At 41.4% G+C, this 13,134-nt stretch overlaps 1 protein-coding gene across 2 annotated transcripts; it reads right to left on the bottom strand.

The window, feature by feature from the left end:
• Positions 1-575: 575 nt before the first annotated feature.
• wdr4 (WD repeat domain 4) lies at positions 576-10,487 on the bottom strand. Of its 2 annotated transcripts, none has more exons than XM_029712294.1 (11): positions 10,345-10,487; positions 9,588-9,656; positions 9,180-9,320; positions 8,917-9,073; positions 8,534-8,646; positions 8,356-8,416; positions 8,075-8,179; positions 2,988-3,115; positions 2,674-2,860; positions 1,330-1,399; positions 576-980 (listed from the first exon to the last, which is right to left on the bottom strand). In XM_029712294.1, the coding sequence occupies exons 1-11, from the start codon at positions 10,425-10,427 to the stop codon at positions 766-768; spliced, it is 1,329 nt and encodes a 442-aa protein (XP_029568154.1). In that variant the 5' UTR covers positions 10,428-10,487; the 3' UTR covers positions 576-765. The 2 variants fall into 2 exon arrangements, with proteins under 2 accessions (XP_029568154.1, XP_029568155.1); XM_029712295.1 differs by having other exon boundaries at positions 3,051-3,115.
• Positions 10,488-13,134: the final 2,647 nt, after the last annotated feature.

The raw sequence follows: 13,134 nt of genomic DNA, 5'->3' as shown, positions 1-13,134 counted from the left end.
TGAGTAGTCTTACATGTTACGGTTCATGTGATCAAGCAACTAGTCATCCCTGTTTACTAATGAACATTCCTAGCAAACGTAGCAGCTTCTGAAGGTTTGAAGAGCTTTCAGTGTGGCAGTGAACCTTACAAAACAGGATGTTGTTGAAACACCTTAAGCCTTTTAATGCAATGGGACATTTTTACCTCTGAAATTTGATAAACTTGTTATCCTACTTTGGAGACATTATCTCAGCCAATCACGGATCCTGCCTTTCTCTTTAAAAAGCTCAGTGCTTCCTCGGCTGAATTAGACTCATAATATAAACATTTTATTCATATGCAGATCCCATATAAGTTTGTAATTAAGGCGTATGAAAGTTCACGTTCAATGAAGTATTTCTGAAGTGAAGTAGGAAATGTAATCAAATGCCCACGATCCTGAATTGGGTCAGATATGCACGATCCAGTCAACTTACTTTCTGACAGTGGAAGGACTTGGTTCCCCAGCGGTCAGGGTACGACAGTGCTTGGCTCTTGTTCAACCTGAGAGGACTATACATTTAGTGGAGAGCGAGAGAGACCCTTTCAAACGTCAAACTGTCAGTCATTTTTTATTAAAAAAAAAAAAAAATCTTTCTAGCTAATTCTCTGTAAATCACAAATCATAATACATTTACACAACTCAGTGGTTGGTCTATCCGTCTCCAAACAAACATAGAAAACTCTGAAAGAAGCCTTTATAAACCAAAATATAGAATTTATCCCTCTGTCTCTCCTATCAGTTTCAGCTAGAGGCTTTGGTCACTGGCCCAGACTGGTTGCCTTTCTTGGCTTTTTTACTGGCTCCGTTAGACTGCTGTCCCTTCCCTGGTCCTCTCTTTTTGCCCCCTTGTTCATTCTGCTGTTGGAGCCTCTGCTCTTTCTTCTCTCTGTAGGACGCCATATTGTCAAAGTTGCCCTTGTACAGGTGCTGGAACCGGCTCTCTAACCCTGCTGAGACTGTTGTGAGGAGAAACAGGAGGGTCAGAGACAGTGAAAGAGATTGTTGCACAGTTCAGGTGGTGGATTACTTAGAATAACAAATTAAACCCTTTTGTTCTAAGTCTTGATCCAAGTTTGTTACAGGCATCTCTGAGCATCCACTAAATAACAGAGTAAAAAACTAAATCTCCTGTAAGTCTGACTACTTTGCATTAAGAACTACTGAGCTCAGGGGAACATGAGGCAGACATGAGCCAAGTGATAAACATCCCAGGTTAGCACTGCTCTTTACTGAGTGAGTAGGAGGAGGATGATGATGAGGGGTAATGTGAGGGCACAGTGTTGTGCCTTATGTGTGATGACTCACCCTGAAGGGCCTCCCAATGCGGCTGAAGGGCCTCTGTCACTCTTTTCAGCTGTGGGCTTTCACTGTCGCACTGCAGAGAGAAACAACAAACACCACAGTGGTCATCAAAAAGAAAGGAGGACCAAGGCACTCTTCATATAATTAATTAAAATGCCTTTATTAGTATGGCATGTTCAATAGAAACAATGTTTTTAAAAATCTGCAATATATTCCATAGTAACTGCAAAACCACTCATGTCATCTATAGATTGGAATTTCCACAGTGCAAGGTGTTCTACATTGGACGGACAAAGAGACGCCTTCAAGATCGCCTAGCGGAACACAAGTACGCCATACGGGTAGGCAATGAAGAATACCCCATGGCAAGGCACTACAAGTCCTTACACCATGGCAACCCTGCCTCCCTACAAGCTATGGGTATTGATCATATCCCGGCCTCTATTAGAAAAGGGGACCGCCTTAAACAGTTAAACCAAAGGGAAAGTTTTTGGATTTACAAACTACAGGCCACTAAATACCTGGGTTTAAATGAAGATATGGATTTCTCACCCTTCCTGTAGGGTTGTGATGGGTACATTTGCTGTCATCTAGTGGATATTTTGCTCAATTGCCCTCAGCTATGTTTAGACTGTTGTTGTTCATGTTTTGCTGTGTTCTAGTGTACTATGGAATATATTGCTTTCTTATTCTTGACACTTCTCCCAGACATATTTAAGGTTAGAACTACCTTTCTAAGTGTTCTGATACTTCTAGCTTGGAGTTACATTTTTATGATAACATAGCTACAGTATTTCACTTTAAAGTGTGTATAGTATTGCTTACTAGGTGTGTCCAATCAATTTTAACCACTCCCCCTTCTAATTAGGGTTAACGTGAAAAGCTGTTAAAAAGAGAACATTGTATTATTTCTTTGTACTCCCTGACGAAGGCCATGCATCCGAAACGCGTCGGTTTTTTAAAAACATTGTTTCTATTGAACATGCCATACTAATAAAGGCATTTTAATCAATTATATGAAGAGTGCCTTGGTCCTCCTTTCTTTTTGATGACCAACTCAACCCTTTTACCAAAGAGCACCTTCTGTCTACCAACATTTACTATTGTGTACCTTGGTAGCGCTTCCATTCCTACTCTTTCTAAACACCACAGTGGCTTTGTGAACAGAACAAACACCACAGTGGCAGCATAAGGGATAAAACCCAAACCCTGGTGTGTTTGTTTACTAAACAAGAACAGTATACTGTTGTGTGTGATGAGCTTGGAGGGTACTACGGTGTTGTGAGTGATGAGCTTGGAGGGTACTACGGTGTTGGAGGCTTGGCTATAGTCAACGAACAGCCGTACCTGCCAGCTGCCTTGCGTGTGTGTGTACATGAGGAACGGCGTCTCTCGGCTATCCAGCAGGACCCAGAGCCGACCCTGGGGGTCAAAGGTCAAATCCAGAGGACAGTGAGGTAGGGTCACCCTGCTGGAGGGAACCAGTCGCTCCTCTGTCCCCTGCTCCATCCCAAAAAACTGCACCGAGGGAACTCTGGAAAACACAGGACAAATATTATGTCACAGGTTACACACACACACACACACCACTGATCTACATAGCTAGGGTCATTTATATATGTGCACAGTGTACACTGTCAACTCCTGATATATGCACAGACCTCTCACACTGCACCGCCACATGCTGTCCACCGGGGGACCCAGCGATCCTGCTGACTGCAGACCTCTCACACTGCACCGCCACATGCTGTCCACCGGGGGACCCAGCGATCCTGCTGACTGCAGACCTCTGGGAACAAAGGTAGAAATTATGATGATGTCACAAACAGAACTGAGGGGGGAAAAAATCAATGACCCGCTATGGTCTTGCATCAGGTCAAATACCAACAGTTGACCCTAAAAAAAATATATATAAAAAGTAAAAATCTACTGGGTGGTGGAATTAAAACTTTCTTTCAACTCGCGGGTTGGCTGGCGGTTCAGAACAATTATATTTCGGGTCGTAAACGGTGTAAATTAATATCATTTTTTATTTTACAAATCCAGGAACTTGTTGTGTTGAAATATGTTGCGAATCCCATTAGGCTGTGTGAGCGGTGAGGCAGACATAGCCAGGACTAGGTAGGCTACCAGCTACGCCACGAGAGAGTAGAGCAGGGAACTTTCCATTAGTAGGCCTGTGTGTGGTGCTGAACATTCTTCAAATGTTTCAGCGTGCAGAGCTTCTATTCCCTTCAACCAAGTTCATTTCCCCGACTCCATAGCTCACATTAGCTCCATAGCTTTACATTAGCTCACTTAAAAATGGCTAAGGTAAAAGGAGAAATAAAAAAATGAAAGGTTATGATGGTGAAATACACCATCATGGAAACCGGTGTTGCCTGAGTAAAATCCCCGGTTTGGAAGGATTTTGGTGTCATTGTGGACAACAACCAGGTAGCTGGATAGACAGCCTGCAAAAGTGCGAGCAGGTATTTGTTTAAGATGAGGTTTATTAACAGTCAATTATTACATTCATTGAGGTTTTTGTTCATTTAGACCATATACAGGCAATAGAAAGTTTAAACCTGTACAGCTGGTAAAACTTTGTAGCTAATCACCTACTAAATAAATCTAGGCTAAATAAAAGTTAACCTGTTGCAGTCTATAGCCTATTATATTCTGGGAATTGTTTATTTAAGTTTCAATTAAACTATTTGATTATGTAAACAAAAGGTATTGTTTGGTTATGTCAGCTATAGGCTTTCATTAGGTAAGAAAAAGGCTACGGTAGTTAGAAAATGTTTTTCAAAGCAGTTTGAGTTGTCAATGTGCCCCGACGCATTGTGAAAAGAGCATCGTTCTTAATTCATGGCATGGTTTCCTTTTATCCAAATGTTGGAGAGACATGTAGACAAATTATTTTATGCAAGGAATAGCGTACTACTCTGGAGTTATAAAAAACAATTAGGCCTAAATATATTGAAGTTAATTAGTGGGCCACGAATCAGCTCTCGGAACAATTCTATATAGGACACAGCCATATACAGTGTGTATATAGGACACAGCCATATACAGTGTGTATATAGGACACAGCCATATACAGTGTGTATATAGGACACAGCCATATACAGTGTGTATATAGGACACAGCCATATGCAGTGTGTATATAGGACACAGCCATATACAGTGTGTATATAGGACACAGCCATATACAGTGTGTATATAGGACACAGCCATATACAGTGTGTATTTGGGACACAGCCATATACAGTGTGTATTTGGGACACAGCCATATACAGTGTGTATTTGGGACACAGCCATATACAGTGTGTATATAGGACACAGCCATATACAGTGTGTATATAGGACACAGCCATATACAGTGTGTATATAAAAGACACAGCCATATACAGTGTGTATATAGGACACAGCCATATACAGTGTGTATTTGGGACACAGCCATATACAGTGTGTATTTGGGACACAGCCATATACAGTGTGTATATAGGACACAGCCATATACAGTATATAAAAGACACAGCCATATACAGTGTGTATTTGGGACACAGCCATATACAGTGTGTATATAGGACACAGCCATATACAGTATATAAAAGACACAGCCATATACAGTGTGTATTTGGGACACAGCCATATACAGTGTGTATTTGGGACACAGCCATATACAGTGTGTATATAGGACACAGCCATATACAGTATATAAAAGACACAGCCATATACAGTGTGTATATAGGACACAGCCATATACAGTTCTGTGACAAAGTATTTGCCCTCTTTCTAATTTTCTCTAGTTTTGCATATTTTTGATACTGAATGTTATCAGATATTCAACCAAAACCTGATATTAGATAAAGGGAACCTGAGTGAACAAACATGCTTGACTGTTGGTATGAGACTCTTACGGTGGATTGCGGTGTTGTGTTTTCGCCAGGCATAATGGGACCCATGTCATCCATAAAGTTAAACTTTTGACTCATCTGTCCATTGAACATTCTTCTCAGAGTCTTGAAGATCATCTAGGTGCTTTTTGGCAAACTTGAGTCCACTTTTTGGATGAAATAGGTCCCATTATGTCTGGTGAAAACCAAACACTGCATTCCACAGTAAGAACTTTATACCAACGGTCAAGCATGGTGGTGGTAGTGTGATGGTTTGGTGATGCTTTGCTGCCTCAGGACCTGGACGACTTGCCATAATAGAATGAACCATGAATTCTGCTCTGTATCAGAATTCTACATGAGAATGTCAGGCCATCCGTCTGTGAGTTGAAGTGGAGCTGGGTGATGCAGCAAGACAATGATACAAAACACACAATCAAGTCTACATGAAGATGGTTTAAAAAGCAACAAATTGGAAGTTTTGGAATGGTGTAGTCAAAGTCCAGACCTAGTCCCAGTTGAGATGTTGTAGCAGGACTTGAAATGAGCAGTTCATGTTTAAAAACACACAAATGTCGCTGAGTTAAAGCAGTTCAGTATGGAAGACAGGGACAGAATTCCTCCACAGCGATGTGAGAGACTGATCAACAACTGCAGGAAGCATTTGGTTGCAGTCATTGAAATAATAATAAAAAAAAAAAGTTATTTAACCACGCAAGTCAGTTAAGAACAAAATCTTATTTACAATGACGGCCTACCGGGGAACAGTGGGTTAACTGCCTTGTTCAGGGGCAGAACGACAGATTTTTACCTTGTCAGCTCGGGGATTCGATCCGGCAACCTTTCAGTTACTGGCCCAACGCTCTAACCACTAGGCTACCTGCTAGGCCACTAGGCTACCCGTTTGTGTACAAGGGGGCAATACATTTTTCAACTTGGGAATTGGGTGTTGCATAACTTTGTTAATTAAATAAGTACCAATTTATTTTGTCATTTGTAAATTCAGGTTCCCTTTATCTAATATTAGATTTTGGTTGAAGATCTGATAACATTCAGGATAAAACAATATGCAGAAATAGAGAAAATTAGGGGTCAGATACTTTATCACGGTACTGTATACATAGAGGGTGCAGTGACCTATAAACAGTCAGCTCTATGGATTGAAGCTTAGTATGAGTGAGGACAAGGAGAGCTACTCAGTATACGTATTGATGGATTCTATTAAAATGTAACATGTTTCAAGATAAACTGCAGTTTGTTTGTATCCTGTTTAGTGAATGATTACTGCGAGTATGAATGGAGTTTAGACCATGAAACTGTGCGGATGCTAATTTAGAAAAGGTTGACCTAATCAGAGAAGAGGAAATTGCCTCGGATCAGATGTTTCTATATGAGAGAGCAGGATCAGAAGATGGACGGGGTGTGATTCTGACATCTAGGTAAACCTTGAGAGGACCATGGACATTCCACAGGGGAAAGGAGGGAAACTCATTGGGGTCATAACATGTATAGCCGGGGAGGTGACGACCGAAGGGAGGGAAGAGTATAAGACGTGTTGTGAGCTTTCTAAAATGTGTGCACTCAGCTGACGGCATTCTTGATAATAAACACTTCTGGTCTCAGTTCCTTATTGCAAAGAGGTTGCAATAGAATTTTTATTTGTAAAACAGTATGAATGACAATGTTTGCTAGTTGTTTCTAAATGCACACCCAGAAGAGGAATGACTCCTTCATGTATCAGTGGGAGAGGTTAACTCCTACAGTCCCACAGTGACGCCGGCGAATGTCAGACTTCTGACCCCTTTAAAACATTGTGTTTGATCTACAGATCTACAGACTTCTGGGGTTGTACTATTGGATAAGTCCATATGTTCTGCATCCATTGACACCAACCATTAGTCTGTGTGAGCTACAACTCAGTAAGACAAGGGCGGATCCTGAAGGGGCCCGGGGGTTTTACAAAAAACATCTATAGAGTCCAAACGGTTTGAGATACAAAGTATTAATAGCCATATACTCCTATAAGAAAAGCAATTGTCCAAACCTCATGTCTCTATCATAATCCATTCAAATGTTATTGGAGTTTCTACCTTGTAGGATCCCCAGAAAATACATGGAGGCCAGATCAAAAAATAATCTGGAAAATAGCATCATCTCAGCTAGGCTGGATTGTTGTGTGAGAATTAAGGCTTACTGACAAGGCTCACCATTGAATCCGGAGGACATAAATCAAGACAGATATAAATTTTGAGATGTAATATTTTAATATACGCTTTTCATATTAATGTCAATGTACTGTTGTTTTTCAAATATTTCTCACAAATACAAGCGTCTCTATGAACTCTCAACAGAGCTCTGTACGTGTCGCAAGATTCTTATTTTCAAAGCTTTTTACATTTAATTCAGTTTATGTTCATTTGGCTTTTTACGACCTGCGGAAACAACTCTGCAGACGACCACAACAACATGTAAAGTCCTCAAAAGTAGCTGCGAGAAAGCGCACTGCTCTGTCAACAGAGATCCGTGCTTATTAACGAATGAATATAATGTTAATGATACTGTAGGTTAGAGAAAGACCTCCCAGTGAACGATTCAGAACATGACAGTTAACATTTTCCCAAGACAAATATATTTTATAACGTAAGTGAAATTTCACCCACCCCCTAATCTATGAAAAGCGGAGTCTCCCAAACAGTCGTTAAAAGGTAAGGGGTTCATCTACATAGAAGATCATAGGAAATCCCAGGACATACTGTCTTTAACACTGTAATAAGCTCACATAGTTGCTGTCACAAACTCAAAACAGCTGTCACTGACTAGTTGGGTCTCAGGACTGATAGGGTTAATGTGAGAAGTAAAGTGGTCACCTTTTCCTTTTCTGTGTCCGAGTTCGGCATGTCCCTCAGCTGCTTCAGGTCCCAGCTCTGGAGCCTCCGACCTGACTCATACTCCCACAGCTTCATAGTCCCATCCTGTCAACACACACCAGCCCAGTCAGACACACCAGTCTCCATTGAAAACATTTTTTTTTGTGCAGTAGTAGAGCTTAATCCGAACCGGTACAAGTGATACCTCTATCTGAAAGATCACCCAGCGTTAAGTAATAAAACTCAATTCAGCAGAATTGTAATATGTCTAGATCTCTCACCCCTGATCCAGAGAGTAGCCACTGTGGGTGTCCTGGTGGGGCCAAGAGAGAACTGACAAATCTATGGAGGAAAAAAACTTGAAATATCAGGAAATTAGAGTGGTAACCGGCTGGTTAAGCATTAATTAATGTTTAAATTCTGTGGCCATTCATTGCTAGGTAGGCCAGCTGTACTCACTCCAAGTGTCCCAGGCAGAATGCCTGGATGTTGTGTGGTGACCTCAAGTGGCTGACCCTGATCTTCTCATCGCGGTCAGCCGTGACGACATATTTGTCATTGGGGGTCAGGGTCTAGAGAAGAAGAGGGGGGGAGATATCCCAAACTGACTGGCAGTTCATCAGGAGTTGATCAATGGCTCACTTCAAGTGAACGTGATATTACTATTGTGAAAATGTACAACCATTGAAGGCGTCGAACCCCCTCAACTCTGCCAAATTTGAGATGTAAGACTAAGTAAGGGCTATCCCATCTTCTGAAATGCCCTTTAAAAACATTCAACTATGAAAAATAACCTACCCTTTAATAAGAAAGTATCATGTGAATGAATTAATCCTCTTTACCATTGATAGAAGCATGGATAGATGTCCCAGCTTCAACTCTCCTGTCTTCTGGGGCTCCACCACAGAGAAGGAGTAGACGTCACCTGACTTGTCTGCCGCCCACACCTCATCCTCAGCCTCGGTGAACACAAGAGATGTGCACCTCCGCACAACCCACCTGAAATAACACAAAATCTCAAAGAGAGCAACAATCGACACATTTCAATTTTTTGTTGATTTCAGTAAGTCGGATATTTGCTTTTATCTGCTTGTCCTATGGATACCTTGTACTGATGACCTGCCATGAGGGTTCACAGCGGAACAGAACCAGGCGTTTGGTGTCATCTGTCAGTGCAACCAGCTTCGCAGAGGATGAAACAGCGAACGCCAGGATCTTGTCACTACCTGTCTCTTCTGATCCATCACTACCAGGATGAAAGGGATCAGTACATTTCTGGTGAAATCGTATCCCTTGAAAACAGTTGCTTCTTACCACACGGTGACACACACACACACACACACACACACACATTTCAAATCAAACAAGTGACACGTGGTTCAGTCACATATCTAGGTCTAGCAAGTCTGACGATAACTCAGCAATGATGGGTACACTGCAAGGACAACTGCAACAAATATAAATTCTGAGAGGTCACTTGGCTGAAAAGACATAGCTAGCTAATGTTGTTTACCTTTTGTTGTCAGCCTCTGGGTCCTTTGGCTTCTGTTCTGCTGCGCTGCAGTCAAACACAAATGGTTCTCTGGTACAAAAAGAGAAAGGAGCATTGAATCATTGATGATTTAAATGTGGACATGTGATTTAATACACATAGCTGGCTAACCCAAGAATGTACTAAAGTAGCCTGTATTGAGTACAAAACAATAGGAACACCTTCCTAATATTGAGTTGCTACCATACCCAGTTCAAAGGCAGTTGAATAGTCCGTCTTGGCGCACACACACACACACACACACACACACACACACACACACACACACACACACACACACACACACACACACGTCTCAATTGTCTCAAGGCTTAACCTGTCTCCCCCCTTCATAATTTTTTGTATTTTTAACCAGGTAGGCTAGTTGAGAACAAGTTCTCATTTACAATTGCGACCTGGCCAAGATAAAGCAAAGCAGTTCGACACAAACAACAACACAGAGTTACACATGGAGTAACATCACTGATTGAAGTTGATTTAACAAGTGACATCAAAATGGGGTAATAGCGTTCACCTGGTCATTCTGTGATGGAAAATATGTTGTACACTCAGTGTATAACGTTACCGTATATGAATGGACTAACTTCGCTAATATCGTTAGCTGCATATCATCCTAGCTATCTTATTTCTTTCTCATCGCTACTAGCCTACTAGCTTAGCTTATACGACGCATTATTGTTCAAATAACACAATATTAGCCACATTTGTTCTTACCAACCTGCTCTTTTTAGTGTGTATTGCAATTAGTTTTTTTTCATAGGTTGAAACAAGCCATTCTCCACAGGCACCGAGAGCTGCCATGGCTACTTCTACAAATACCGTTCACGTGGGACGCACAGAAGTGCGGAAGTATTTGTCGCACCTCTTTTACGTCACCAAAGAACAAAACGTACAGTAAAAGATGATCGATACACTGATGAGAGATGTTAACCACAAAGAGACACACGGCGGGCTGTCTAGCTCCCGTCTATCCTCTGGATTGCTGGATACAATTACATTCAATTTAAGGGCTATATTGGCATGTGAAACATATGTTAGTAAGTGAAGTAGATAAACAAAAGTGAAATAAACAATTAAAATGTACAGTAAAAACATTACTCACACAATTACCAAAAGAAAATACATTTCAAATGTCATATTATGTGCAAAATGTCATATTGTGTGCAAATAATTCAAAAGGGGAAATAAATAAACATAAATATGGGTTGTATTTTCAATGGTTTTTGTTCTTCATTGGTTGGCCTTTTCTTGTGGCAACAGGTCACCAATCTTGCTGCTGTGATTTCACACTGTGGTATTTCCCCCAGTAGATATGGGAGTTTATCAAAATTGGATTTGTTTTTGAATTCTTTGTGGATCTGTGTAATCTGAGGGAAATATGTGTCTCTAATATGGTCATACATTAGGCAAGAGGTTAGGAAGTGCAGCTCAGTTTCACCTCATTTTGTGGGCATTGCCTGTCTTCTCTTGAGAGTCAGGTCTGCCTACAGCGGCCTTTCTCAATAGAAAAGCTGTGCTCACTGAGTCTGTACATAGTCAAAGCTTTCCTTCATTTTTTGTCAGTTTCCTCTTCCTCTCTGGGACACTCCTTCCTTTGGCTTAGTCGTCACTAGTTACCACAGCCACAAAGTCATAAACCCCACCTATTTCAACAATTTATCTACTTAAAATGTGATTTTTAACATAACCCTAACCACACTGCTAACAGTATGCCTTAAATTAAGAGCAAATATCACATTTTAATGTCCTTTTTTAAAATTATTATATAACCCATTTTGACTTTGTGGTTGTGGTAACTAGCATTTGATTTTGCATGATGCACCATTTGTGTGAAATAAAGTGATTTTATTTGGTTCAACACCCCCCCAAGTCAGAACCGTCCAGAGTAGTGATGCTGGGCGGGCAGGCAGGTGCAGGCAGCGATCGGTTGAAAAGCATGCATTTAGTTTTACTTGCATTTGGAGCAGTTGGAGGCCACAGAAGGAGAGTTGTATGGCATTGAAGCTCGTCTGGAGGTTAGTTAGCACAGTGTCCAAAGAAGGGCCAGAAGTATACAGAATGGTGTTGTCTGCGTAGAGGTGGAGCAGAGAATCACCAGCAGCAAGAGCGACATCCTTGATGTATACAGAGAAAAGAGTTTGCCTGAGAATTGAACCCTGTGGCACCTCCATAGAGACTGCCAGAGGTCCGGACAACAGGTGTAACAGTATTGCTTCCGTACCTCTCCCCTGCCTGGGCTCGAACCAGGGACCCTCTGCAAACATCAACAACAGCCTCCCACAAAGCATCGTTACCCATCCCTCCACAAAAGCCACGGCCCTTGCAGAGCAAGGGGAACAACTACTTCAAGGTCTCAGAGCGAGTGACGTCACTGATTGAAACGCTATTAGCGCGCACCACCGCTAACTAACTAGCCATTTCACATCGGTTACACAGGCCCTCCGATTTGACACCGAACTCTGTCTGAGAAGGAGTTGGTGAACCAGGCGAGGCAGTCATTTGAGAAACCAAGGCTGTTGAGTCTGCCGATAAGAATGTGGTGATTGACAGAGTTAAAAGCCTTGGCCAGGTCGATGAATACAGCTGCACAGTATTGTCTCTTTTTGATGTCAGTTATGATGTCGTTTAGGACCTTGAGCGTGGCTCAGGTGCACCCATGACCAGCTCTGAAACCAGATTGCATAGCGGAGAAGGTGCGGTGGGATTCAAAATGGTCGGTGATCTTTTTGTCAGCTTGGCCTTCGAAGATAGATAAAGCAGTTTGGGTCTAGAGTGTCTCCCCCTTTAAAGAGGGGGATGAACCCAGCAACTTTCCAATCTTTGGGGATCTCAGACGATCAGAAAGAGAGGTTGAACAGGCTAGTAATAGGGGTTGCAACAATTTCGGCTGATAATTTTAGAAAGAGAGGGTTATGGCCTTTCTTGCGTTTCAAAGATGGAACAAAAAACATGTTTTTTTCTTTGTATTGTCTTTTACCATATCAAATGTGTTGTATTCTCCAACATTAATTTCACATTTCCAGAAACTTCAAAGTGTTTCCTTTCAAATGGTTTCAAGAATATGCATATACTTGCTTCAGGTCCTGAGCTACAATTAGATTTGGGTATGTCGTTTTAGGCGAGTTAAAAAAAAAAAGGGTCATATCATCAAGAGGTAAGGGAGAAAACGAATGCCTGAATACACATTTACATAACTAATGTCAAGTTTGATGTGTTATGCAGCTGAACATAAATACAGAAGCAGTATGAAAACAAAACTATTTTATTTTGATATATCGTCCAACAACTGTGCATTACGAATGTTCAGATTTTGTTGAAGGTTCAAGACGAACTGTTCCATACTGTTATCGATGCCATACGTACTTTCACTGCACGGAAGAGTCCCAGACTGGAGGGAGCGTGTACTGTCACTGTTGAGAATATGTTAAATAAACCGCTCTGAAACTGTAGCCACCTGACAGGAGCTTCAAGATTTACCCATAGAAATATCTACCAATAAGTCTGGAAC

The sequence above is a fragment of the Salmo trutta genome, chromosome 24 (assembly GCF_901001165.1).
Source record: "Salmo trutta chromosome 24, fSalTru1.1, whole genome shotgun sequence".
NCBI lineage: Eukaryota > Metazoa > Chordata > Actinopteri > Salmoniformes > Salmonidae > Salmo > Salmo trutta.
Note: the sequence above shows the minus strand (reverse complement) of the source record. Positions and strands in the feature narration are given on the sequence as shown.